At 42.5% G+C, this 25,687-nt stretch overlaps 1 protein-coding gene and 1 pseudogene across 2 annotated transcripts in view; one reads left to right on the forward strand and one right to left on the reverse strand.

The window, feature by feature from the left end:
- The first annotated feature begins 12,061 nt into the window (after positions 1 to 12,061).
- On the forward strand, positions 12,062 to 14,603 carry marcksa (myristoylated alanine-rich protein kinase C substrate a). The gene is made up of 2 exons (XM_083933663.1): positions 12,062 to 12,444; positions 13,529 to 14,603. Exons 1-2 carry the CDS (start codon positions 12,346 to 12,348, stop codon positions 14,228 to 14,230), a joined length of 801 nt encoding a protein of 266 aa, XP_083789789.1. The 5' UTR covers positions 12,062 to 12,345; the 3' UTR covers positions 14,231 to 14,603.
- Positions 14,604 to 22,421: 7,818 nt separating this feature from the next.
- Positions 22,422 to 25,687, reverse strand: part of LOC310962147 (histone deacetylase 1-like) — a 12,903-nt pseudogene continuing 9,637 nt past the window's right edge. Inside the window, exon 10 of the transcript in view lies at positions 22,422 to 22,552. The product of the transcript in view is annotated as a histone deacetylase 1-like (transcript). The remainder of the gene's footprint in view (positions 22,553 to 25,687) is intronic.

The following is a 25,687-nucleotide window of genomic DNA, read 5'->3' on the forward strand; positions in this document are numbered from 1 at the left end:
CTCTGCGCAGTTATGCGTCACCTTCATCCACGGGATCGTTATCAAAAGGACATTCCATGGTAGTGGAAATAGTCACCACTTAATATAACTTCTATATAGGCCTACTGAATGATTTTTATACGTTGTATAAAAAAAACTCCCTTTTGCAAAAAAAACACAGAATATCTGCTGGGATATGAAACGGTACCGCTCAAAAAGAGAATTGCCTGGAAATGCAAGAACATCTATAATCAATAGTTTGATAATCATCTCCCGACAAATTTTTAATTCTCTGTCCAGTAATTCTGCACCTTCATCCACGGGATCATTATCAAAAGGACATGCCATGGTAGTGGAAATAGTCGCCACCTAATATAACTTCTAATGACAGATTTTTGCAGTGATTTTCTGAAAAAACTGACTGAACTATACTACGCAACAACTCGCCCGCTGACTGAATGAATGAGGATCTCAAACACCGTGTGTGGCTGAAAGAGGGCGGAGACAGAGAGAAACTCAAGGTTTTCTGAGAAAAACCTGGTCCGGACCAGGTTAGTTTCAGAGAGCATGTTACCATGGTAACTGACCGAGAGGTTAAGTTACCTCTCTTTGTGAAACAGGCTAGAGTAACCCCTCTCTCTCTGGTTGTAGTTACCTCCCTTTGTGAAACGGAAAACTCAGAGTTTCCCTCATTTCAGGGTTAACAGACTCAGAGTTTTCACTAAACCTGCTTTGTGAAACAGGCCCCTGCTGTCACCTTAGAACAGCTCACCATCTTGCAAAGCAACCAGGAGAGCTGCCAGGTAAACAGGTGTCCAACAATTAAGTCAATTGTCACCAGGTGCCATATCAACACGAATAACTGGGAGGGATCTGAAAGTGTTCTTTAGTTTTTATTTCACAAAATAGAGTTTTTTGTTGAAGTGCCTTGGTTATTTAAAAAAACATACTAGTACAGCAGTGGTATAGCCACAGTGGATATTCTATACAATTCTGGACAATAAAAAACAACATTATGCCAGAATAAAGCTTAGTATTTATTAATTGTTCTCTGATTTTGATCTCCACTGTGTGTCAAAACAAAATCATATCCATTATCAAAAGTCCTAATGTTTGTCCCTGAAATGAAAAGCTTGACAGTTTACAGTGTACAGATGTGAGTGCTTTCACTAAAGAGCTGTCTTGGTTTTGCCCAGTGTTGAGAGGCTGCTTGTTAACTGGTTGTTCCCGAATGAACGGCTCCAGCAGAGAGATAGAGCAGGAAGACAAACCTTCTGGTCTTATCAGTTTCCGCTAGCAGTAAGCCCAGCATGAGTTTGACATGGGGGGTGCCGCAATGGCCATCTGTGATGGTACAGAGACACACCCAAAACAGAAGGAGATATTCCCCGAACGCTTCCAGCTAGGGCGGGGGACCTGAGCCGAGGAAGAAACAAAGCTACAGGAGCAGGAACCTGGGCCAGATCCACAGTGGGGAGTGGAGACCTGCAATTATACAAGCCAGCGGAAGCACCTACCTCCCTCTCACACAAAACTCTTATGAAAAAGACGATCATGTTTCCGCAGCCTTTGTGTGGGCCTGAGTGTTTGGTTCCTATACCTTTTGTATAGGAAGCACGTAGACAAATCTCCAGACTTAGCTGCCAGGTTGAGTCAGGCTATTCCCACAAGGCACAATAGGCACAACTAATAGCATTCCTGTAATGGCAGCAGAAAAGCTGTGGACAAACATTTACGGTTGGCCAGATTGAGTTTTAAAGAGCCTCCTTTCTCCTCCTGTCCTTGTTCCATTCAAACAGGTCAGTGGGTTCCTCCCTGGTGTTTTGTGCGACTCCATTCACAGCGCTCCATCACTCAGTGGCTCCAACTCTCTCCCCTGTCCTCTGCTGACTTAGACAACACTTACCCTGAGCAAATGACCTGTAGCATTCCTCAGCAAGGAAAGGTGTTCAGAGCGAGGCTTTGGGGCTGTAAAACAATTGAGGAAGCACTCCAAGGTAGAAAGGGGAGATCAACCTTGTCATCTAAATAGGGATGGGATCGAGAACCGGTTCCAGTTGAGAATCAGTAAGAAATAGGAATCAGAATCATATGGCCCCAAGCTAATCATTTCCTATCATTCATGCCGGAATGTTTTTCTGACTGTTGCATATTGAAAAACAAAGACATCAAACTCATTCGTCCATGAAGGAGAGGAAGAAACAGTCCAAAGAATGGTAATAGCAGATTTTTCTTTAAAAAAAACAGAAAGCCTAAATAAAACAGAAAGCTGTACAACTATTCTTTTATTTTATCTACACTGTGTTCAGACCAACAGATAATAAAACTGTTTGCACTGCATTGATGCTGAAAACCTGTGTAGACCGACTTTTTTTCCACCCAGAAAATTGATTAGGAATCACTAGAGAATCGATAAAAAATCAGAGCGATAAGCAGAATTGATACCAGCATAGGTATCCATACAATCTTATCAGTTCACATCCCTACAACTAAACATTAGGGATGGGCACAAGTAGTTAATTGTAAGATCGAGGGATCGCATCAATTCCTCAAGGGCCAATTGAGGACTCGATTTCCCAAATCTATTTTTAGAACCCAACACATCTTCCTGCAGGCATAATGATGAACAGCAATACAGCCTACCCAACACCTAATGCTTATTTTCAATCACAACAGTCACAGTTACTCTTTAAGGATTTACTTTTTTTCACAACCACAACTTCACAACCACAACAGGGCGGGGGGGTTCAACAATTGGGCCGCCCCCTCATGGCCCAATTGTTGAAAATCGCGTGCTAAAGTGCCCTCTAGGAACCAAAACGTGTGCTAAAGTGCCCTCTAGGAACCAAAACATATTCTAAAGTGCCCTCTAGGAACCTAAATGTGCGCTAAAGTTCCCTCTAGGATCCAAAACTTGTGCTAAAGTGCCCTTTAGGAACCAAAACGTATGCTAAAGTGCCCTCTAGGAGCCAAAACTTGTGCTAAAGTGCCCTCTAGGAACCAAAACGTATGCTAAAGTGCCCTCTAGGAGCCAAAACGTGTGCTAAAGTGCCCTCTAGGAGCCAAACTTTTGCTAAAGTGTCCTCTAGGAGCCAAAACGTATGCTAAAGTGCCCTCTAGGAGCCAAAACGTGTGCTAAAGTGCCCACTTGGGAGCCCAACGGCATTTACGGTTAAAGTGCCCTCTTCAGTGGCGAGGACGTGCTACATGTGCCCTTTTTTTTCCTTTTCGACCCTGTCCTTCAAAAAGTCTGTGCACGCCACTGGTCTCTTGCTCTATTGGATTTAATTTTAGTGAAGTTAGCGTGTTCCCACACAAAGCAATTATTTTGATGAGGACAATGCTATGATCACCAGTAGAAATTATGGTCAAAGCAACAGAAACTAATACTTGAGTCAGTATTGTTCTTATGTTTTTTTTAATCCGTCAGCCAAAAGAATATGCACTGGATGCAACTTGCACATCTAGTCTGGTGCGTCCATTTCCTCTCTCCACTGGAGGAACCCCGCTGTCTCCACTCTCTGCCTGTGTCTTGCATTTGGCACCGTGGCTACCTGAAGAGTCTGAGCTGTCCTCCTTCACCATCTCAATCCACACACTCCCTCTGTGTGTGTGCTGTTCTCATCTTCTATTTCATCCCCGTTATCATCACACACCTAAATGTTTCTCTCTGACCTGTTGAAAGTAGGCTGAAATTTGAGTTATGATACTTTAATGTCTGCATCTCTTTGTCACGAAGTGCTTCAAGCTGGGAGACAAAGTGAATGAATCAGTTTATCAGATGATTTGGGTGATGACCTTTGCTGTGTGCAACAACAGGGCCAACCCACAAACTGCTGCAGCCCGCACGTGGTGTCCACTAGGGGTGTAACGATACATTATTAAAATTACATGATACATATGATAAAATACATCCATATAAAGTATGTTGTCCTTGAATACAATGTGCACATTGTTACTATCTATACAATAGATTATTTACGTTACAAATTGATTTTATATCGATATATGTCCCCAGTTTAGGACAAGTTGCTGAGCACCTATCGATGTAGTTGGATCGTAGGAATATAAATCGATACATCGATGAAGTAGATGAATTGGGATCCACACGTGCAGGAGTTACGGCTGCAGCAATGACTCTCAACATTGAGTTTGCCCAAGGTAATGGCCGTAACAATAGAATGTTTAATTTAATTATAAATGTCAATTATATTGGATTTACACTAAGAAGGTTGAGATTCAGTCCGCAGAAAGTGTTGAGTATAATATTATGTCTAAATTTTGTTCATGTTGGCAAGGTTCCTCTGCCACCTTTTCCTAAAGAATCCCATCTTTCAACGTCCCCATGATCTGAGAATTTATGACTTTCTCTGTCAGCATCTCACGGATTCAACAGGCTTTCCTCAGGATTCACTCATCTCGACAGTCGATATTCGGTTGACGTGATGACCAGGTGATGACTCGCTGTCTCTCGCTGTCTCTCGCTGTCTCTCGCTCCTGGGTTCAGCGGTTTCTTGCTTTTAAAACTCCCAGCTGTGGGTCGCAAAACAGTTTATGTCATCAAAATCAAGCCACCAGTATGTGTAGGCTCCAGCTCGTCTCTCTGAGCTCATGAACCCTGGTTCATCACGTTAACAACACTGATCTGCCTGAACAGAGCTGCTGCTGCTGGACGACCTTCACTACCAGTTTTAGTAGAAAATGAACAAAGCGAAAGTGCTGTTTGGAAGTAGTTAACATACGAGGCTAATGACCAGGGAAAGGCTAAGGATGTAAACAAGCTAATAATAAACAGTGACGTTAACGGTGGAGCTTAGCAGCTTAGCAGCTTAGCAGCAACAACTGATTCACCAACTGAATCCAAGGTTTATGGAATCATTTAATGTCTTTAATGACACAAATCCCTGAGCTTTACATCACAAGAAAAACAAACATTTGTCATATTTATATTGACTCTACAGTTGTGTTTTTTTTCTTTGCACTACGTCAGACAAGTGTGGTTGATTTTGTTTGTATTGTTATAATCTTTATTTTAAAAATTCTGACTTCATTTTTTGTAATTTCCTCCCCGTGGTATCATAAATGTTATCGATTATTGAGTATTTTCCTAGGTATCATGACAACCCTATCTAGGAGATACCATTAGGGCAGGCAGGAACAGAACGTGGAGACAGACATACATGACTTTTTCACAGATCATCGTTCTTATTGTCAAGATATAGAGATATAGCACATGTGAAAAAAAACAACGTATTTTTCATAAAAAACTTCAGTTTTAATGTAAGCTGTAGATAAAAAGCAATAAGTTCTGCAAAGTGCATGCGCTGCTCACACAGGTAATCTGGCCCGGCCATTGGGGTGTCACAGACCCTATTTTTGAAAATAAATACATAAATAAGCCAAGTAGGATTTACCTCCAAAATATATTTGAATTGACAAATTAATAGAGCATAAATATATTTTGTAGTTGACAAAGAATAGAACTGGAACAGGCAATCTTATCCTTAATTTCTCTTTGTATATGGGGCTGATAGGTGGAAAAGATGAGCCATGATATGAAGGTAGAATCATGTACCAGAGAGATTTTGCCTCGGGAAATAAATCATGAAAGGAAGGTTGGAGGATTGGCTGCTTGGACTGAAAACATGCTGCTTTTGGGAGTGACAAAACAGAGAACCTTAAGTTCCTTATTCACTATCTTTAGAGACAGAGTGAGCACCTGTGTCATGTTTATGTCATCTAAGCACACAGGACTCAGGTCACCTCCTTTTTCATTTAATTTGATGAGATCAGCAGCATCAGATTTCACAGGAGAACACACCCTGGGGCATGTGTCTCATTAAACAAGCTTTGAGTCGTGTCAACAAATCGTGTGTTTGGTCAACATATCATCTGCATGGCATAGTGACAGTGGTGTCTCTGGTCAGAAAAGTAGCACAAATGGGCTTTTTAAAATACTCCGTTACTTAGTAGTGACTCTGTGTTCTGAATGCATAGGACTTCTGTTAAAATCAAGTGTCTCCTAGCTGACTCGTAATTTCCTTGAGAGACGACAATTCCCATCTGACTGCTTTCAATCAGAGCTGTGTGTAAAACCTTTATGTCCTGTGAACATCCTGAGCTAGTTAGCCACCTTCTTGTGAGCACCAAGTGTTTGATCACAGCCGGGCACTGGCTCTGAACACAACCTAACTGCTGTACATTCAGGTACTACTACTATTCTGCTTTACTAACTGCCATAACATATAAGTCATATTCACATTACTATAGATATTATTTAGTTACTGTTACTCTTTGGTTGCTTGCATCTCTGTCCATCTGTCTGTCTTTGTCTCTCTCTGTCCATCTGTCTGTCTTTGTCTCTCTCTGTCCGTCTTTTCTCTCTTTCTTTCTCCCTTTCTTCCTCCCCAACCGATGCAGACAGATGTCCGTCCTCCACAGAGCTGGGTCTGTCTGACGTTCCTGCCTGTTATAGGGAAGGTTTTCGTTCTCAGCATATCCATCTGGGAACTCTGGTTTGGAGATCTTTTGGGAACGGGTGAAAATACTGGTTGCTGACTGGATAAACCATCTGTCTATCACCAACATACGGGCCAAATCAACCAATCAGATCAACAAAGTGTTTGCCGTACTTACAGCTTCGAGGCAAAGCTCAGACAGTAAACAACATGTGGGTAAAGGATATTTTCCGTTTGTGTAACATGAATTTGGGGATCAAAGGCCCAATTTCAGGAGCCCGGTCCATATTCAACAGAAGGATCCAGAGAAAAAAGAGTGCTCCATAGCTGCTCATCTCATCTGTGGAAGCCTCCATGTCGTTTACACTCAACAGTCTCTTCTCGTTGCGTCACACTTAAATCCGCCTCAAAACTAACACTGATTGGTTCGGTTCGATTGGCAAACTTAATAATGGAGCTCAGAGATCAGGATGGTCTGACAAGGCTAGATACAGCCAGGACTGAGACACAATATTTTGAAACATAGTCTTTTCTTTTTTAAGAAGGTTCATGGATAAAATAACCATTTCTGTCGGAAACATTCATTTCCTTGTCTTCCTCCCGTTGATACCTATAGAACCATTGATCAGCAGGCTCATTTCCATGCATCACTATTCATGTGGTGCTTTGCAGTGACCATTTATGGTTGAATGTGGGCGTCTAGAGGGTGAGATATGTGCCTGATCCACATGTGCACATTTCTAGATGGACTTTTTTTTTAGCACGCCATTTTCAACTTTTGTGCACACGTACACATTTAGCATTAATCCTACGCACTGTTTTATAAATGAGACCCCAGGTGACCCATTATATCAGTCTGTAAAAGAGATAGTAGTGAAAAGTCTTTCATTGGAATCATCATTACGTCTTTTCTCAGATATGAATGCTTATCATCTCCCCGTCATCACTGTACAATGACAGCCAGGTGTCTCAGCATCACAGAGCTTCTTAAGCAGCTCAGTGGCAGAAAAGCTCCTTTATATCTTAAACTCAACATCCTGTAATTAGCACAATACTAAATCATTATCCACATGTTCTCTTTGAAAACTGCACTGCCTTACGTGTGTAGCAAGTTGAGCTTGTAAGAACATTCTAACTGCTCTGAAACTCAGGGTCACAGCAGTCCTGTGTGGACTCATGAAGATCACCTCTGGGGTAATCTTTACCAGCCGGATCAAGAAGCTCTGGCCATCAAAATGTTTTCATCCAGCAATGGAAATATGGAAGAAGTTACATCTGAACACACAGACTTTTTGTATCCATTTTTTTAAAGGGCCTTCACATGATAAGCTTTTTGCGCTGTGCTCACCCCTGGGTTGGGCGCAGAGACCCAGTGAGGCTCAGCGAGCCATTCAGCGTTGCTAGGTAACAGCAGCGCCGGTTGTCACTCCCAGCTAAGTAGAGAAAAAAAGGTTGTATTGGACATTATTGTTGTGATAACAGGCATTAAATATGTTTTTATTTCACAATGTTGTTGCCTCATCTGACAAGAAGTCTCTTGCACTCGCTGCTCTTGTCAGACAGTGGCGAAAAAAGAAGCAAAAAAAAGTTTGGGTGCATATACTCAGCTTTGGTATAAAAAAATACAATCAAATACAATAATATGTAACGTTGCTGGGCTCATCATCGATTATATTGTTGCAAGGCCTAGCATAGGGAACCTACACTAACCGCTAAATCACCGCGAATATTGTTACAACCGTTAGCTGGTAAACTGCCTATTCACAAACCTGCTTTGATGCTTACAAAACCTCCATGATTACGTTTTCTTCACAGATCGTGATTCGACTTTAATGTAACGTTAAATAGTTTGGGAAACTTGGATACACAAATAATACATTTTTCCTCCATCTTTCTAATCGGCTTGATGTCGCTCTCTGGTTGCCTAGGAAACGTAAACATCGCACCCAAAGCTTCTATATCATTGGTTGAGTTTTTGAAAGGACAGCAGCATCAAGGTCAAAGGTCAACTGATTTAAACTTTGAGTGCAGTGGCAGAGGGGCAAATCTGAGCAGTGCGCGCCACTACATTGGGAGCTACCGCCTCCTCCATAGGAAATTAATGGAACGGTTTTTAGTCTGTTTTTGTATGTACAACATCCAGCACAAAAAACACAACTTGGAAGCAAAGCTAATATGCATTAAAACATAAAAGTTCATTTTTGAACTTGGAAACAACAGTGATCAATTATCTTGAGGAAAGGTCCACATACTAGCTTTTAGGTTACTACATCAAGGTTACAAGCTGGGTTACGTGGCCATAGAGTTGAAAGAATTAGTCATAATTGATTAATTGTTTTGGTTTTTGAGCAAAAATACAAATATTCATTGGTTTAATTGTAATTATTTCTTTCCTCTGTCTTATGTCGTAGATTTGACAAAAAAAGGAAAATCTGAACTCCGGTCAATGTGAGATGAATCAGGTCCGGAGGTTTCTCTCTCACACATCCAGCAGACAGCCGGAAATTCTCCGTGGCAGACGTTTCACTTACTGGAAATACTCATGTACTACATGGATGTATAAAAAGAACGAGATACAGCATTGGACGCGGAGCCCCCTTCATTCCTATGAAAGCTGCTCAGCGACACATGAGACCAAAAGAAATCAATATTCACGGATAAAATACCCTGATTCTGCACCATTTCCCCATTATATCAATGGGCCCATAGAGCCGGCACACCAGAGTCATCAGCCAGGCCAGCTACTTCCGGTATAGTGCTCCAGCTACCTGAATGCGAATTAAATGATTTGATTGTTCGGCTTTCAAAATGTTATCGGGCTGAATGAATCAAATTCTGAGGTCGTTTGACGTAGGTTGTCCATGGATTTACAGACTTGTTTATCCACCGTTTGTCCTGTTACTTAGGACACATGATTGCAGATGGAAACACACACACACACACACAGGTCGTTAACAGAAACTGAATCAGGTATTGAAGTTTGCATCCCAGGGAGAGTCCCCGCTGTTTTGCATTGCTCTTGATAACATTTAAATGCAGCAGAGTGAAACTCGTCCAGAAAGCCCACCCTAGTGTGTGCCTCGGTGCAGCAGAGGACAGTTGACTCTGCCTGAGTGATGGATTTGCATTGCAAATGTGAGCTGAGGGACTTGTTTGAACACTCACAACCTTCCCCGTGAGGCACATCCCACGGTCGGGGGGTACGCTCCCACCCCCCAACCCCTCAAACACACATATACACACACACACACATACACACACACACACACACACACACACACATAGGAGGTCTTATTTTGAAAACTGATGAGTTGAGAAAGTGGTTGTGATCATTCATTTTTTAATAGAAACTGTTTCCAATGTGTTGTCTTGTCTCTGTGTGTTTCTGTTGGTTTTGTAAAGTTTTAGAAACCACAACTTGATGGAAGTGATACTTGGAAAAGTGCACTGAGAACTAGCCGCAACAAGTTGATGCTGGTTCTCAGTGCTGCATTTAAGGGACACTAAAAAAATTGCATATACAAGTTCCTACTGGGAATAAGGATCACGTGATCATGTGCACAACAATCTGCTGTTTTATCACTGCACAGGTTTGCCTGTAATATATAAACTCTATGTTATGTAGTCTGGAGATCTTCATGGGTATATGTTCTTCTCTAGTACTATCTCCGACCAAGGATTCAAGTCAGACCAGGTCCAAACTGTCGACCAATCCGATCAGATTGAAGGTCAGTATCACCACTGATGATGCGCTACATCATATCTGATTGGGTCCACTGCATTTTGGATCTAGTTTAATTATGCTTAAAGGGAAATTCCGGCATAAAATCATCCCAGGGTCTTTTTTGGCAAAATCAAATAAGCCATCATCAAATAAGCCATCGAGACAATTTTTTTTTTGTAACAACTATTGACAGAGAAATCCCGGAGAGTCACTAACAGTCGCTAACAGGGGCAGCACGGTGAAGGCATTAAAACTTTTTTTAACCACTTATACTGCTCAAAATAAACCTCTGCAGCAGCATGAGAAGAGTCCTTACACAGAAAACAAAGCAGCAATGGGCTCCTTCCTTTTGGATTGACTTTGTTAATTGACTTGAATGGACTTTACTATGAGAGGAGCCGGTACAGGGGCCAGTAGGTAAGTCTTTAAAACAATCTTTTAATAAACTCTGGGTTCACTAACTACGTTGTTGGTGCTTTATTTTTGTGTAAGGACTCTTCTCATGCTGCTTCAGAGGTTTGCTGTTATTTTCAGCGGTATTAGTAGTTAAAAAATACATTTCATGCGTTCACCGTGCTGCCCCGAGCTAATCAGTGTTAGTCACATTCGGTTGTTAGCGTGATTTCTCCATTAATAGTTGTTTCACAAACAAAAATGTCTTGATGGCTTATTTGAGTGTATTTGCTGAAAATGACTCTGGGATGATTTTACACCAGAATTTTACTTTAAGTCCAACCTAACTGTCCTTGTGCTTTGACCAGGTCCGTCTTTTCTTTCATGTTAGTGTTCTGGTAGGATTTCCACGGGTCAGTTTTGAAATTGGGTGGCAAAACTCAAAAGACCTGATCCAAAACTGACACATAATTACATAAATTAAATGTATGCTATGACAAAGCTATAGAAAACTATATATCAAATATGAATAATGAAAAAAATATTTATTTAGATTGATGTATTTTCATTTGAGAGCCAGCAAATGATTTGTTAAAATGTTGATTTAAGCTTGTGGCGCACAAGATTTAGAAAGTTCTTATCTTTGATAAACAGTATTTCTCCAGAAAACTGAGCACCTTGAGTGAACTATGATACCACAACTTCACCTTTGGTTTAAAAAAGTTCCTCTTGGTAGTTTAGAGGATGGAAATGTCCGCCTCAAAAAAGCTGCTTTAATATTCCACTTTACAGGTGCGATGGTCTGCATTTTGGATACACTGTTTGTTTTCGTTTTTTACTTATTATAGGAACTGAGGTTGGACTTCCTTGAGGAAAAAGCTCACACCCCTTAACACAAATGTAACACAGCCAAAATAAAAAATAAAATAAATAAATGAAAGACAATCATGATAATAATAACTTTATTTGTATAGCACCTTTAAAAACAGCAGTTAAAGTGCTTTGACATAGCATAAATCAAAAGACACACACAAATAGAATAGAATAGAATAGAATAGAATATAAATACTTTATTGATCCCAGCGGTCTAATTGTAGTGCACATGTAGACATTTAATAATACAAGGTGCAGTGGAAAGAAATTACAGTATGAACAAAACAAATACTAATAGTAAAATCCAATGAGGGACAGCATAACCAAGTGTCCCTAGTGAATGAGTCAAGCGAACACGTGTGTTATATGTTTGGGATTTTTTTTTCACCATTTGGATGCAAAACTAATAATCACGTGGTTTGGCAAGATATCACTCCAGTGTAATATTGCCCCTTTTTTTATCCATTATCCCAACGTACCATGAACGCAGCGCTACAATCTATTGTTCGCTCCCTTTCCCGAGCCCCACCCACGCTCCGAACGCTGCCTGTGATTGGCTGAATCTCAGTGCGGTGCCGTCATCGCTCGGAGCGCCCATTCATCTCTTCACTTGGGCGTTGGACTCAGCATCTTATTAGCAACAAGGGAAATTTCTCCATTTTGCAGCCTGTCTACAGCGGCACGGCCACCGCTCTGGGATTTTATTACTACTCCTACCTGTCAGCTTTTTCTGCTACTTTGAAAAAACCCTCCTCGCTCCGACTGGACTTTGCTTTGCATTTTCCCCTGTGAACTTTTTCTTTGTGCAGACAGAGGGAGACAGCAGGAAGAAGAGCTTTGCGTTTCAACAAAGAGGCTTGTGGGTCTTTGTTCGTTTTTTTTGGGATCGGTTGAGTTTCTTTGTTGGAGCGAAAAAGCATGGGAGCGCAATTGTCCAAGACAGCTGGGAAGGCTGAAACCGCGACTGAAAAGCCCGGAGAGGCTGCTGCTGCTTCACCCACCAAGACCAATGGACAGGTAAATGATATTTTATCACCCAGCTCCTCACACCCGTCAGGGTCGTTGTGGAGGGGAGCTGCGCTCTGAGGTGGCGCATCCGTGCGTAATTGTGGAGAGATTAAATGGAGGTCAGAGGTGGGAGTTTAAAATAAATGCAAATGCTTGTTTTTCATTCTGAATTGATTATAGTTCATGAGCAACAGTTGCGCATTCGGTGTTTCCATTGTTTCATGGAGAACGGTATATTGTGGCAGACACTTAAAGGAAATGACAAAGAAAACGTTAATTTTTGAAGAGGAAGCTCATTTGGTTGGATCTTTTACTGGTTTAAAAAAAAAATTGCTGAATAAGACAAGATTGACGACACCAACAAAGGCTGTGTGCGCTCACAGCTACACTCCTTTTGTTACAGATGCTCCACTAGAAAGTGGAGATGGCAGTCTATCACGAGAGAGAGAGAGAGAGAGAGAGAGAGAGAGAGAGAGAGAGAGAGAGAGAGAGAGAGAGAGAGAGAGAGAGAGAGAGAGAGAGAGAGAGAGAGAGAGAGAGAGAGAGAGAGAGAGAGAGAGAGAGAGAGAGAGAGAGAGAGAGAGAGAGAGAGAGAGAGAGAGAGAGAGAATTTAATCAAATATACTTTTCAGAACCCCGTTTATATTTGATCCATTTGAAGGAACTGTAAGTGAACTGTGCTCTCCGGGATCCACCGGACTAATGAGCATCTGCTGTTTTAATGAGCAGCTGCTTTGCTTCGGCGCTCCGCTGTTGGAGCCGACCAGGCACCGACCCCTTGCGATCCAGTTGAGGTACTGCGTCCACTCTCACTCTGAATGTGAATAAATTCAGAGTGAAAAAAATATGAGGGGACGTGTTGCACTTTGTAGTCTAGTGCATGGCTGCCATTTCGAGTTTGCTTATTTCCCTGTGAAGTGTCTAAAAGCTTGAAAGTCGACACTGAGTCCAGGCTGAAGTGAGTCTGCTTTAGTCACTGCTGATCTAATGGTGTGTGCTGCCCCTGGTGTCCATCAGTGGCACTGTCCACATTGAGTCCTGAAAGCATGTCAGCTCTGTACATGGAATTAACAGCCCCTGTTTCTGTCTTTAGGAAAACGGCCATGTTAAAGTGAACGGGGATGCCTCTCCTGCGGCGGCTGAGAACGGTAAAGAGGAGATGCAGGCCAACGGCAGTGCTGCTGCCGAAGAGAGCCCCAAGGAGGAGGCTGAGAAGGCAGAGGCTGCCCCTGCTGAGAAGGAAGCTGCGAATGGGGAGAAGGTAGAGGCGGCGTCTCCTGCTCCTGCTGAGGGAGAGGCGGCGAAGACAGAGGATGGCACTGCGCCTTCCACCAGCAACGAAACCCCAAAGAAGAAGAAGAAGCGGTTCTCCTTCAAGAAGTCCTTCAAGCTCAGTGGCTTTTCTTTCAAGAAGACCAAAAAGGAGACGGGAGAGGGAGCAGAAAATGAGGAGGAGGTCGCAGCAGCAGCATCCACAGAGGAGGCCAAGGCTGAGGGCGCAGAGGAAGCATCAGCGGCCGCTGGCGAGGAGGCCAAGCCTGCCGAGGGGGAGGCTGCACCTGCTGCAAAGCCAACCAAGGAAGAGGTAGAGGCCAAGCCAGAGGCAGCAGCAGCAGCAGAGGAGCCTGCTGAGGAGGCCAAGGAGGCCGCGCCCGCAGAGGAGCCACAGGCAGAGGTGCCAAAAGCAGAGGAGAAGGTGGCAGAGGAGGCGCCCAAAACAGAGGAGGCCACCCCTGCCTCACAGGAAGCAGCGTCAGCGGAGGCTCCGGCTGCAGCTGCAGAGGCTGCTGAATAATTTGGGAAAGAGGGAGAAATTTGGAAAAAAAAGGAGAAGATAATCAAAGAACATTTCCCTGTTTGTATGTTGGAGTGACGCCAGGTCCTGGCTTTGAAGAACTTGTCAACAACCAGGGATATTTTAAAGCTTTTCTTTATTTTTTATTTTTGGTTTCCATTCCCCCTTACACAAAACCCATCTCGCTCCATTGTTGCTTCAATTCCAACGGGCTAGGGAGGTGGGTGGCTTCAATATGTACAACAGATTAAATACATCCACACTCTGCCATATATTTTTCATCAGTATTACCTTTTTATTTCTTTTGAATTTTTATACAAAATGTAAAAAAAATGGTATGGACATGCCCATGGTATGAAGGAGATGGGGGCTGAGCTGTAAATGAAGGGGGAGGTGAGTTCAGGCAGGGTAGGGGGGAGGGGAGGAGGGGGCCTGGATGTGCCACAGACTATTATGAAAAGAGTAGTCTTAAAAAAACGATGAGACCAACATCTACACACCATACGGTTTACAACACTAAGTCATTTTTACGATAGGACGACAAGAAATCCCAGAGTTAGCTTTTAGGAAGTCTTATAAACTCATAGGAGCTTTTCACTTATCATTAGCCGTACCAGTCAGTGATTCAGTAGAGATACAAGTTGTATAGGCTTTATCGTTTATTGTTGGTTTTATGACCTTAATAAAAATGTAAGTATGTATAGGCGGGGTGTTTTTAACTGTGATTATTGTACAAAATGAAATCTTGATCTCAAGAAGCACATGAAGTTTGCAGCTCTTTTCCACCCGCTCATTTTTGTAAGATAACAACACACAGAGAGTCATCCTGGAAGACCTTCGTAAGCAATTTTGAACTCCAAACCAAGCTGTGATAAGTGGAATGGTTAACTGTTTATATACTGTGGTATGTTTTTTCGATTACAGCAGGCAATGCTTTTTCAGTGGTCTTTGACTAAATTTAAGGAATCTATCAGATGCAAATGTTTGTGTAGCATCTTGTCTCTCTTTTTTTTTCCTTTTGTAAATACTGGAGAAGCTTTGACCAGTTTGACTTAGAGATGGAATGTAACTTTGCTTACAAAAAAATTGCTATTAAACTCCTCTGCTTAAGGTGTTCTAATTTTCTGTGAGCACACTAAAAGCGAAAATAAATGTGAATGAAATTTGAGCTGCAATCTGTCATCATTTGTGGATTACACAGGGTGGAGTATCGTTTTGATTGACTAGACTTTAAATGGATTAACGGCATCCTGAAGTTAATTAGTACTGCAGCAGCTCTGGGTAGAAACATTTATCAACACCACGGAGTTTAGGTTTTCAGTTAGGGTTGTTTGTTTGTCAGCAGGTTAACAGAAGAACCGCTGGCCTGATTTTTTCATGAAACTTGGTGGAAGGGTGCAGCATGGACGAAGGAAGAACCCATTCTATTTTGAAGCATATCCGAATCACAGGGCAGATACACTCATTATCTTTCAATTTGGTTAACAATGCAAATTAGGATGGCGAAGATATGCGCTCTAGGAGTGCCCTTCCAGTTTTCAAATGTGACTGTGGAATATAAAAGGAGTTAAAAAAGCTTAAACTGTAACCTAAACTATATGGTTTAAGTATATGGTCACATGGGCATTACACCAATGTGCAATTGCTGGACATGTCTTTCTAAAACAGCATTATTCAGCAGCTACTAAGGGCACACTCACTGTCCATTCGTACCGTGCCCAAGCACGTTTCACAGGTAAAGTCTACTTTGTTTGACCAGTTTGAATACAACCGTTGCCGGCCACGGACTGTTTGGGAGAGCTGGGCTTTTGTAAAGTACGTTTGCACATGTATGAGCACAAGCGTGCACACGTGTACAAGTACGAGGCCAACGGCGGTTCTGACGTCATTTTATGTGCGCCTGTTCGGACATAGAAAAAAGAAGGTCGGACCATGCGCCATTTAAAACAATGGCGGCGAAAGGTTCACGTTGGTGTGATGCGGAGGTGGAGTGTTTACTGCAGATTTGGTCGGAGGAAAATATTCAAAAACAGTTGGATAAGATGCACAAAAACTCAGAGGTCTATGGAAAGATTTGTAAACAAAGCGACGCATCGCGATGACGTCATCAATGCGTGTGACGTGTTACGGCGTGATGGCGTATAGACAGCAAGAAGCATTCACAGAGGCCAAGGAAGTGTGAGTACAAATGGGCCTGGGCCGCGGGGGGAGAGGGAGGGGGGGACAAGTACCCTAAAGCACGGGGCATGGTACGGACGGACAGTCAGATTGGGCCCTAACACTCTTCTGGAAGGCTTTCCCCCAGGCTCCAGTTCATCCAAGTGGTGTTGGATGGGGTGATTCTATTGGCCGAGCTAGCACCTCTGCACACTCAAAGTCTATCAAAGGTGAAGTCAGACCTGACAGCCACACATGGAAAGTGCATGTGAACACTTCAATGTGTGCCTCCTACACCTGATTTCCACCAGATCCAGATTTGTTGCGGCAGCAGGAGCTTGGTTAAAGTGCCAGTCAGCAACATTTGTTTGATCATATTCATTGAAGCCGTCACTATGCTCCGATAGAACAACATAAATCATCCAGTTTTAGAAAAAAAACGTGCCTCTATGTGCACATACAGCCTGTTTGTTTTTGCAAAAACAGCGCCCGTATCATTCTGTCCACTCAGAGCAGAGCTGAAACAGTCCCTGCTCACGCATGTTACAATATCACAGGCACACGCCTCATGCTAGGCATACACTAAATGATGTTAGCAGCCGCTATCTAAGAGTAAGTTCGTCAGCCTCCATGTAGCATGTACTCCACAGGCACAGACACAGGCGTGTCACAGGAATCTGGTGCACGTGCACTGACGAGCACTCGATTGGAGAGAGCGGAGGAGCTCGGTGGTAGAGGGGGAGGGGCTTGTGAGTTGCAAACATTTGAAATTTGACTGAGTCAACTCGATCTGCCAGACTGCAGCTTTAAGTACAATATTGTGTGCACAGTGTATTTTATCTTGTGGTCCGTATAAAAGCGTATCTACTCCGGAACACCGGAGCTGTGACAGAGTCGGAACGAAACAGAGTCAGTGGAAACACACACATTGGCCCTCATTTATCAAACTTGCGTGAAAACAGGCGCAGATCTGAGCGCAGAATTGGTCGTACGACAGGACATACGTGTGATTTATGAAACATTCATATCTGACCAATCTCAGCGTACGAATGAGCGGGCCTTGATAAATGCGGCGGCTGAATTTGATCATCATTAACATGTTACGCCCTTAAATAATCCTGGTTTGGAGGCCTCGCCATCTGAGGTCAAACATGGAGAGGAGAAACGCTGGGAAGAAAAGAAACTTTTCCGACAAAGAGATCGGCGTCCTGACATCCGAGATGGAGCAAAATAAAGATGTGCTTTTTGGCAGTCTTAAGAGGGGAGTAAAAGGGGCCCTTAAAAACGCTGTATGGAAAAGAATAACGGAGGCAGTCAACCCGAAGCAGCGCTCCACTGTGACCTGTGTGCGTGTGTGCGCACTGCTGAACCTGCGCTCCTGCTCTGTGGCGGGGTTTGCCAGCGGGGTTATTAGGTATTCAGTTAGAGGATAACCTTTGTCACCTAGAAGAACCATACCAAAATGTTAATCATCTGATACCTTGTTTGATTTAATGCAATTTATCGAGGGTAGCCACTAACCGAGGAGATGACTTTGGCTCTTCAGTGTGCCTTACTGCAGCCGCGCGCCAACACATTCATTCATCTTCAACCGCTTGTCCCTGTCGGGGTCGCGGGGGGCTGGAGCCGAGCTGTTTTGAAATATAAAAGAATCGTGTGTGTCCCCCTGGCCGCCACGTTAGCGATAGCTTGGCATCACAAATCACCTGTACATTTATCGAGTGGTAGTTTTGGCGATTGATGAATGCGTAATCATTCATGGATGGTGCCTTCAGACGCACATGAGTACAATCAATTACTCCAACCACAATTTTTTTTTTTTTTTTCGTTTTAAGAATCCGTTTTGATCTGTTCGTAATATGTGACTGCTTATGCTTAATGACATGTACCTGAACCTGTAACTCTACAGACAGGAACGGTAGAGATGGAGAATTAAATTAATAAGTGAACCTGTAACTCTACAGACAGGAACAGTAGAGATGGAGAATTAAATAAATAAGTGAACCTGTAACTCTTCAGACAGGAACAGTAGAGATGGATAATTAAATGAATAAGTGAACCTGTAACTCTACAGACAGGAACAGTAGAGATGGATAATTAAATGAATAAGTGAACCTGTAACTCTACAGACAGGAACAGTAGAGATGGATAATTAAATGAATAACTGAACCTGTAACTCTACAGACAGGAACAGTAGAGATGGAGAATTAAATAAATAAGTGAACCTGTAACTCTACAGACAGGAACAGTAGAGATGGAGAATTAAATGAATAAGTGAACCTGTAACTCTTCAGACAGGAACAGTAGAGATGGATAATTAAATGAATAAGTGAACCTGTAACTCTACAGACAGGAACAGTAGATGGAGTAAACAGACTGTAAATAAAGAAAATAATGATCAATAAAAATAAATCAGAAATAAAATGTAGACGGCACGTATGGAAAAAATTAAATAAATGAGAATCACAGTCGCACAGCCAAAGGTAACCATGGTAACCTAACACCATTCTACAGCAGCTTCATTAGTTTCAGATCATCTACAGGTCGGCTGTGTTGTGTTAGTAAACTTCTTTTGATTTGTAGATATTCATATATTTGATTTTAGAAAGTGAGATAATAGTCTGGAAACAACACAAACATTTTTTCAAACTCTTTTCCAAACTTATTCAGACCTGGAAATGACTGTAATTCAATTCACTACTTTTCCTTCTTGCGCAGGAACCCTTTAAACGTGTCCCAATTTATTTCCTGTTGCAGTGTATGTGAATGACAGAGGCCGGAAGGAAGTTAACAAGGACCAAGGCTGTGCAACATAAACACATGTAAGCCTGCTTATCTAGTCAACACTCCACCTGCAGCTAACTTGAGATGCTATGGTTTGTGTTAGAGCGCCCTCGTGTGCCTGAGCAGAATCATTACAGAGCTCAAAGTGCTCTGGGTGATTCTCTGCATCAGGTGCACTTTGAAGCCACCAATTAATAAAACAAAGTGATATTGTAATGCAAAACGAAATATTTGGGTTGTCAAAGTAGTAGATGACACATTTTGCATGTCACCACTGACCATTTTCTTTTGCATCAAATATCAAACTAATAAAAATGTTTATTAACACCAAAATATTTCTGCTAAAATAATTATTTACTTTAATGTATTTTAACTAAAATGTATTTCTTTCTGTGAATATACATGAAATATCTATGAAACTGCAACATTGACACGCATCTCCAAGTTTGTTTTCAACCCTGTCACATTTGCCTGACATGTAAAATGGTCAATAACCAGGTTAAGGGGTAACAGGGTTGAATTTTTGACACTCTTGAAATCACAGACTTTGAACGCCCAACCTTTCTCTGATGGCTGCGAGGGTCATCCCTTTGGCCTTCATCTGGACAACCTGCTGTCTCAGTGTTTCAGTCTCCTTAGAGCAGCTTCCATCTTACAAAGTAACCAAGAGAGCTGCAGATAAATAGGGTGGGTTTAATAGGTTCAGATTAACAACAATAACTGGGAGGGATCTGAAAGTGTTCTCTAAATTTGATCACTGTTTTCCTCACAAAATAAAGGTTTTTGTTGAAGTGCCTTGCTTATTTAAAAAAAAAACATGGTAGTACAGCAGTGGTATAGACACAGAGGATATTCTATCGAATTCTGAACACTAACAAATAACAGTATTTCAGAATAAATAAAGAATAAATACTTTGTTTTCCAATTTTGATCTCCAGTGTAGATGACTTTGAATGCAAAGATGCATGCTGCGTATAATGCTCTTTCCTTTGACCTTGCTGCACTGCTGTCACAGTGACACGCATGTAAAAAGCTGATTAGAAATATATAAAAGGCAGAGTTATATATACAGTACGTTTGTGTCATCAAGGAAAATTCTAGTTACAGCATTGAGGTTTCTCAAAGCTCCTTGCCTGATTACAGGAACCAGGTTTACACAAACCATAAGTGTAGGAAGCTGTGAATGTAAAGGCACTGCCAGTCAGGAGTAAACACAGGCCTTCACACACACAGCATTCAGTTGCTGTGAACTGCACCTGAAGAGGAAGTGTGTAAATATTTGAAGACGTTGGACATATACTAAAAGAGAGGCCTATCACCTTTTTGAGTCTGTCTTCTCTGCACTGCTGTGCTTTGTTTTCGCTTCCTCTTCTATCTCTTGGAGAGGACGGACAGCAAAAGACACATTTATACAAATAACAACTAAGGGCGCACTCACACTGTCCATCCATACCGTGCCCAAACTGGTTTCACGGCTAAAGTCTATTTCCTTTGACCAGTGTGAGTGCAAGCGAACCGCGTCTAGGAGGGGTACGGTTGCCGGCCACGGCCCGTTTAGGAGAGGTGGGCTTTAGTAAAGCATGTTTTTGCACATGTACGAACATGAGCGTACGCACGTGTACGAGCGCGAGGCCTACGGCGGCTCTGACGTCATTTTATGTGCGCCTGTTCGGACATAGAAAAAGGAGGACGGACCATGCACGGACATTTAAAACAATGGCGGCGAAAGCTTCACGTTGGTGTGATGCGGAGGTGGAGTGTTTACTGCAGATTTGAGCAGATGAAAATATTCAAAAACAGTCGACAAGACGCACAAAAACTCTGAGGTCTATGGAAAGATTTGTAAACAAAGCGACTCATCGCGATGACGACAATCAATGCTTGTGACGTGTTACAGCTTGATGACGTATGGACAGGCAAGAAGCATTTGCGCGAGGCCCAGGCAGTGTGAGTACAAACGGTCCTGGGCCGCGGGGGGAGCGGGAGGGGAGGACAAGTACCCTAAAGCCCGGGGCACGGTACGGACGGACAGTGTGAGTGCGCCCTAACAGTCATTTCACCACTGTGGAATAATACCTACCAGTTTTCTTCTCCTCTCCCTCCTTCTTGTCTTCATCGACTCTGGGCCTTTTTGCACCCTTGTTGTGATTGGCCACGTTCTTCCTGCCTCCATTGTCCTCGTCCTCACACTCTAAGAAAAGAAAAAAAATACAAATTGTTAAATTATTTTATTAAGTTGATAACTTATTTCAAGAAGTTACTCAAAATTAAAAATGAACCAAGATGTCTTATCTCAGAAATATATTGATTGTGGATGGTTTTGGGAAAAGTACAGCTTTTACCATACTGCTGATCTAATTCACTTCAACACACTAAATGCTCTGTCTTTGCTATATTATATAGGCCCCAACACATGATACGCGGTAAAAACGCTTTGCGCCAGCCATTCCATTTATTTCCTTTGGAGGAGGAGGCAGTGCCCATGGTAGCGGAGTGCTTTGCTGAGATTTGCCGCTGCGCTTTGACCTTGTTGCCGCTGACCTTTCAAACGTGCAACCAATGAGATAGAAGCTTTGAGTGTGTTGTTTACGTTTCCTAGGCAACCAGAAAGCAACACCAAGCCGGCTCGAAAGATGGAGGAAAAACGTATTGTTTGTCTGTCCGAGTTTCCCAAACTATTTAACGTTACATTACAGTCGTTTCACGATCTGTGAGGAAAACGTAATGATTGAAGCATCAAAGCAGGTTTGTGAATAGGCAGTTTACCAGCTCACGGTTGTTATAAACACTAAGGTTGATTTAGCCGTTTACTGGGTTTCTGCGCCCAACCTCACGACAAGCCAAGCTCAAAAAGCTTCTCATGGGAAGGCCCCTAAAGCATCTGGATTTAAGTGTGTACGTTTTCTCATACTGAGCAAACTTCATCTGTGGAAGAAGAGTGATATATTGTTGAAAGCTCAGGAAAAAGCTAGTAAGTGAACCTAAAGTTAAAATGTTATTGTCAAACTACCATTTCCAAGGTCAAGAAGGAACCCTCATGCTCAAAATATTTTGATGATTAAACACGTTATGTCTTCATGACGGTGGCCAGCAGAAATAATAGAATAGGCTATCTCAGACAGTGCTACATTTAAAACTTCTCTTCATATATTAAAGCTGCGCCAGCGATGAGAGGGCTGACGGGATGATACAGCTGTGCATTTCTGCTACAATCACATATATTTACATAGTCCTCAGTTATAATTAATAATCATTGCTGAGACATGTCATACTTGATCTTCTCCATGTACTCCTGTGTGTTCTGGTTGGTCATGTTGGACAGACTGATGTGCGACTTGAAGTCAGGCCCAAAGTACTCAAAGTAGTCATTGTACAGCAGTTCTGCAATAGAAACATCACAGAGAAAGGTAAGTAAACTGAGCCAAGATGAGATTTATATGCTGCAGATAAAACAAGGTGTCAAATTATCAGTCGTTAGGAATAAAAAAGCAGTGATAACATACGTGTTAATATGATTTACTGAGGCTTTATAACCTACACTCATCCTCACTGAGTAGAGGATGGATTGAAATGAGTGGGGAGTTCAGTTAATGTCCTGAAATTCCATTAAAGAGAACTGCTGGCCCGTTCGACAGGCTGTGATTACATCCCCGCTTTTTATACACACTACACACACTCAGTGGAGGCAGTCTGCTGAGTCAGCTGCCTGCGAGGAAACGTAAAAAATCAGGCTGTCCCTTCACAGAGGAGAAGTCACAGAATACTCACTCACCACTGACCCCCAGATCCCCCCCAAACCCTAAAGAGGGAGCCAAGTCAAGTAAGAGAGGAGCTGCAGACATTTAAATGGTTTCATTTACAGTTTCACTGATTCAGTTATCTGCCGATGCTCGTACTCATTTCATTTGTCCATAATATCATCATCAGATCTTCACATGCCCTGTGCTTGATTGAATATGAAACATTAATAATTACTTTCAGAACTTTTTCAATCTAGTTGTATATCGTAGAGAACAAAAAAGTGTTAGGTCTCAGCAGCACTTTACGTCAGCAGTTCAGTATTGCTCTCCATTACATTGTAGGACTTGTTACGCCCCGGCCTAGGGGTACCGGAGTATAACATAAGTGCTCTCACCTCAACCCAAACTCCCAGAGACCAAGACACAAAATATAGCAGTCCAACATAAATGTATTTCTATCACAGGGTAGTTATCTTACCTATTAAAAATTAAATCTTACAAAATCAGCATCTCCATTCACCACCTGCAGAAATCAACAGGAAACACACAAGAGGTGGCTCAGTGAGCTGTTCATGCTGGCGAATGGCTGTGTTTGACTGGATCAATGCCACCGTGGAGGGACTTTTACTCTTGGCCTGCTCTTTCTGCCTTAACACAGGGCAGACTGTGATGAGGTGACCAGACTCGTGACAGTATTCAGCCCGGTGGCAGAATTATCGCGTCTGGGGAATCTTGGTGATCTGTTTTTATTGTTCAACGTTACTGGAGGGTCGCGGCGCACACCTAACAAAAACACACTTTAATGGATCAGCGCAAATTCGTCAGAAAAGACTGCGGCCTCAGCGAGAGACACAACCTTCTGCTCATTTAAATAAGTGACCATGCGCTCGGGCAGACACTTTTAAAAGTCCTCAAGCAGCACAAGCTCACGCAGCTTGGAAAAATCGCTGACTTTACTGGACTGACACCACTTATCAAAAAGGACCCCTTTATCACGCGCAAACTCCACATAAGTCTGGTTGACACTTTTTACACAGAATCTAAATTTTTGTCTGTAAGCCTCAGGCACAACCTCATATGCCCTCAGCAAATTAGTTTTAACAAGATCATAATTTAAGCTCTGTTCAACTGTGAGGCTTGCACAAACCTGAGCTTTACCCATCAACTTGCACTGGAACAAAAGGGACCAAACGTCCTTCGGCCAACTCAGAGCAGCTGCTATCCTCTCAAAAGCACTGAAATAAGAGTCCAGCTCAGACTCTCTGAAAGGCGGAACAAGAGCAATGTGTCTGCTCACATCAAAACTGTTTGGGGACGAATGAGGTGTCTGCTGACTGGACTAAGACTGACTGGCGCGGTAGGCTGGCGTTCCAGCTCCAATGCCCTCACCCTCAGGTGTATAGCTTGCACCTCTCACTCCTAATTCCTCACCTCATTTCTTAATGCAGAGGGTCAGTCTGAGCTCCTCAGCCAACATCCCCGGAAAAATGGGAGGACTAGTGGGAGTGGGCGTGACCGGTGGCACCAGCTTTGCAAGCGCCACGTCAGCTTTCTCACGTCGTCTGTTAAAGTAAGAAAACCTTGATCCCCAAGTTTCACGGTTATGAGCTGGAGCAGCTCCTTTCCTCAGATTTAATGCCACATCTTTTTTAAACAGAGCAACAAGCATTAAATCAACCTTCCGACATGTCGCTAGCTGCTGCTAAGTGGGGTTTTTTGAAAAAAAAATCCAAATTGAACTCCACAGTGCCCCTTTAAGAAAACCTACCAACCAGGACAAATGTGGAATCAAACAAACCTGCTATACTAACCCAAACGAAAGGACATAAGCCCCTAATTTAAGGGATCCCGGACGAGCCCCCAGTTTATTGACAAAGGTCAATAATCTATCCTATCACAGCACAACACACAGGTCAGCTGGGAATCAGGAAGTAGGCAGAGAGCGAGACATCGGCAGCAGGCATCTAAAGATGGCCTCATCAGCTCCTGGCCAATCAGCATCTGCAGAAATCAATGGGAACAATCAAGAGAGCAGCACCACCCTCTGGCAGGGAGGATTAATTACAAACTCGTGTTTAAACACATAACAAAAGCCCATATGACCCATGGTCATTACAGACTACAGAGCCTGTGTGGTGTACTACGAAGCTCGATTAGTGGGATAGCGAGGTATGTTTTTTAGCGCCGCTGTATCATCATGGTAGTTTATGCTTTTAACCAAACCTGGTCTGGAGGAGGTTTTCAGCTCAGACTTAGAGCTCAGTGACGTAGACTTCCAGGTTAGATTGGCTCATCAGAGGGTCTTCACTGTTTGATCTAATGTTGGCAAGGTTACACAAAGAGCTCATTCACATTGTTGTCAATCAGCCACATTAAATATTATAAAGAAAATAAAATAGAAAAAAAGATTGAGACCTGCTGCTCCAGTTCTTTTAAGTCCACACAAAAAACCTTCAAACTAGTTTGATACTAAGTACCAGCTAATTTGTGTTGATGTGTGGTTGCACCACAGATGTAAGGTTGATCTTAGCTACTCAAGTGTAAAGTCAACACTAACCATAATATTACCGCAGAAAACAATGATTTCACATCACGTGGCCATTCAGGGAAAAGCGCTATTCTTTATGCAGTGATTATTACAGTTTTGCTGTTAGCGAAGAGGCTAATGTTTAAAAATATCTAACATTAATCACTGAACAACAACAAAAATGTTAGTAAACTAGGACAAATCATCTTGATAAGATAATAATACAAACTTAATCTACAGTAACTGAAA

Source organism: Echiichthys vipera (genome assembly GCF_963691815.1).
Source record: "Echiichthys vipera genome assembly, chromosome: 19".
NCBI lineage: Eukaryota > Metazoa > Chordata > Actinopteri > Perciformes > Trachinidae > Echiichthys > Echiichthys vipera.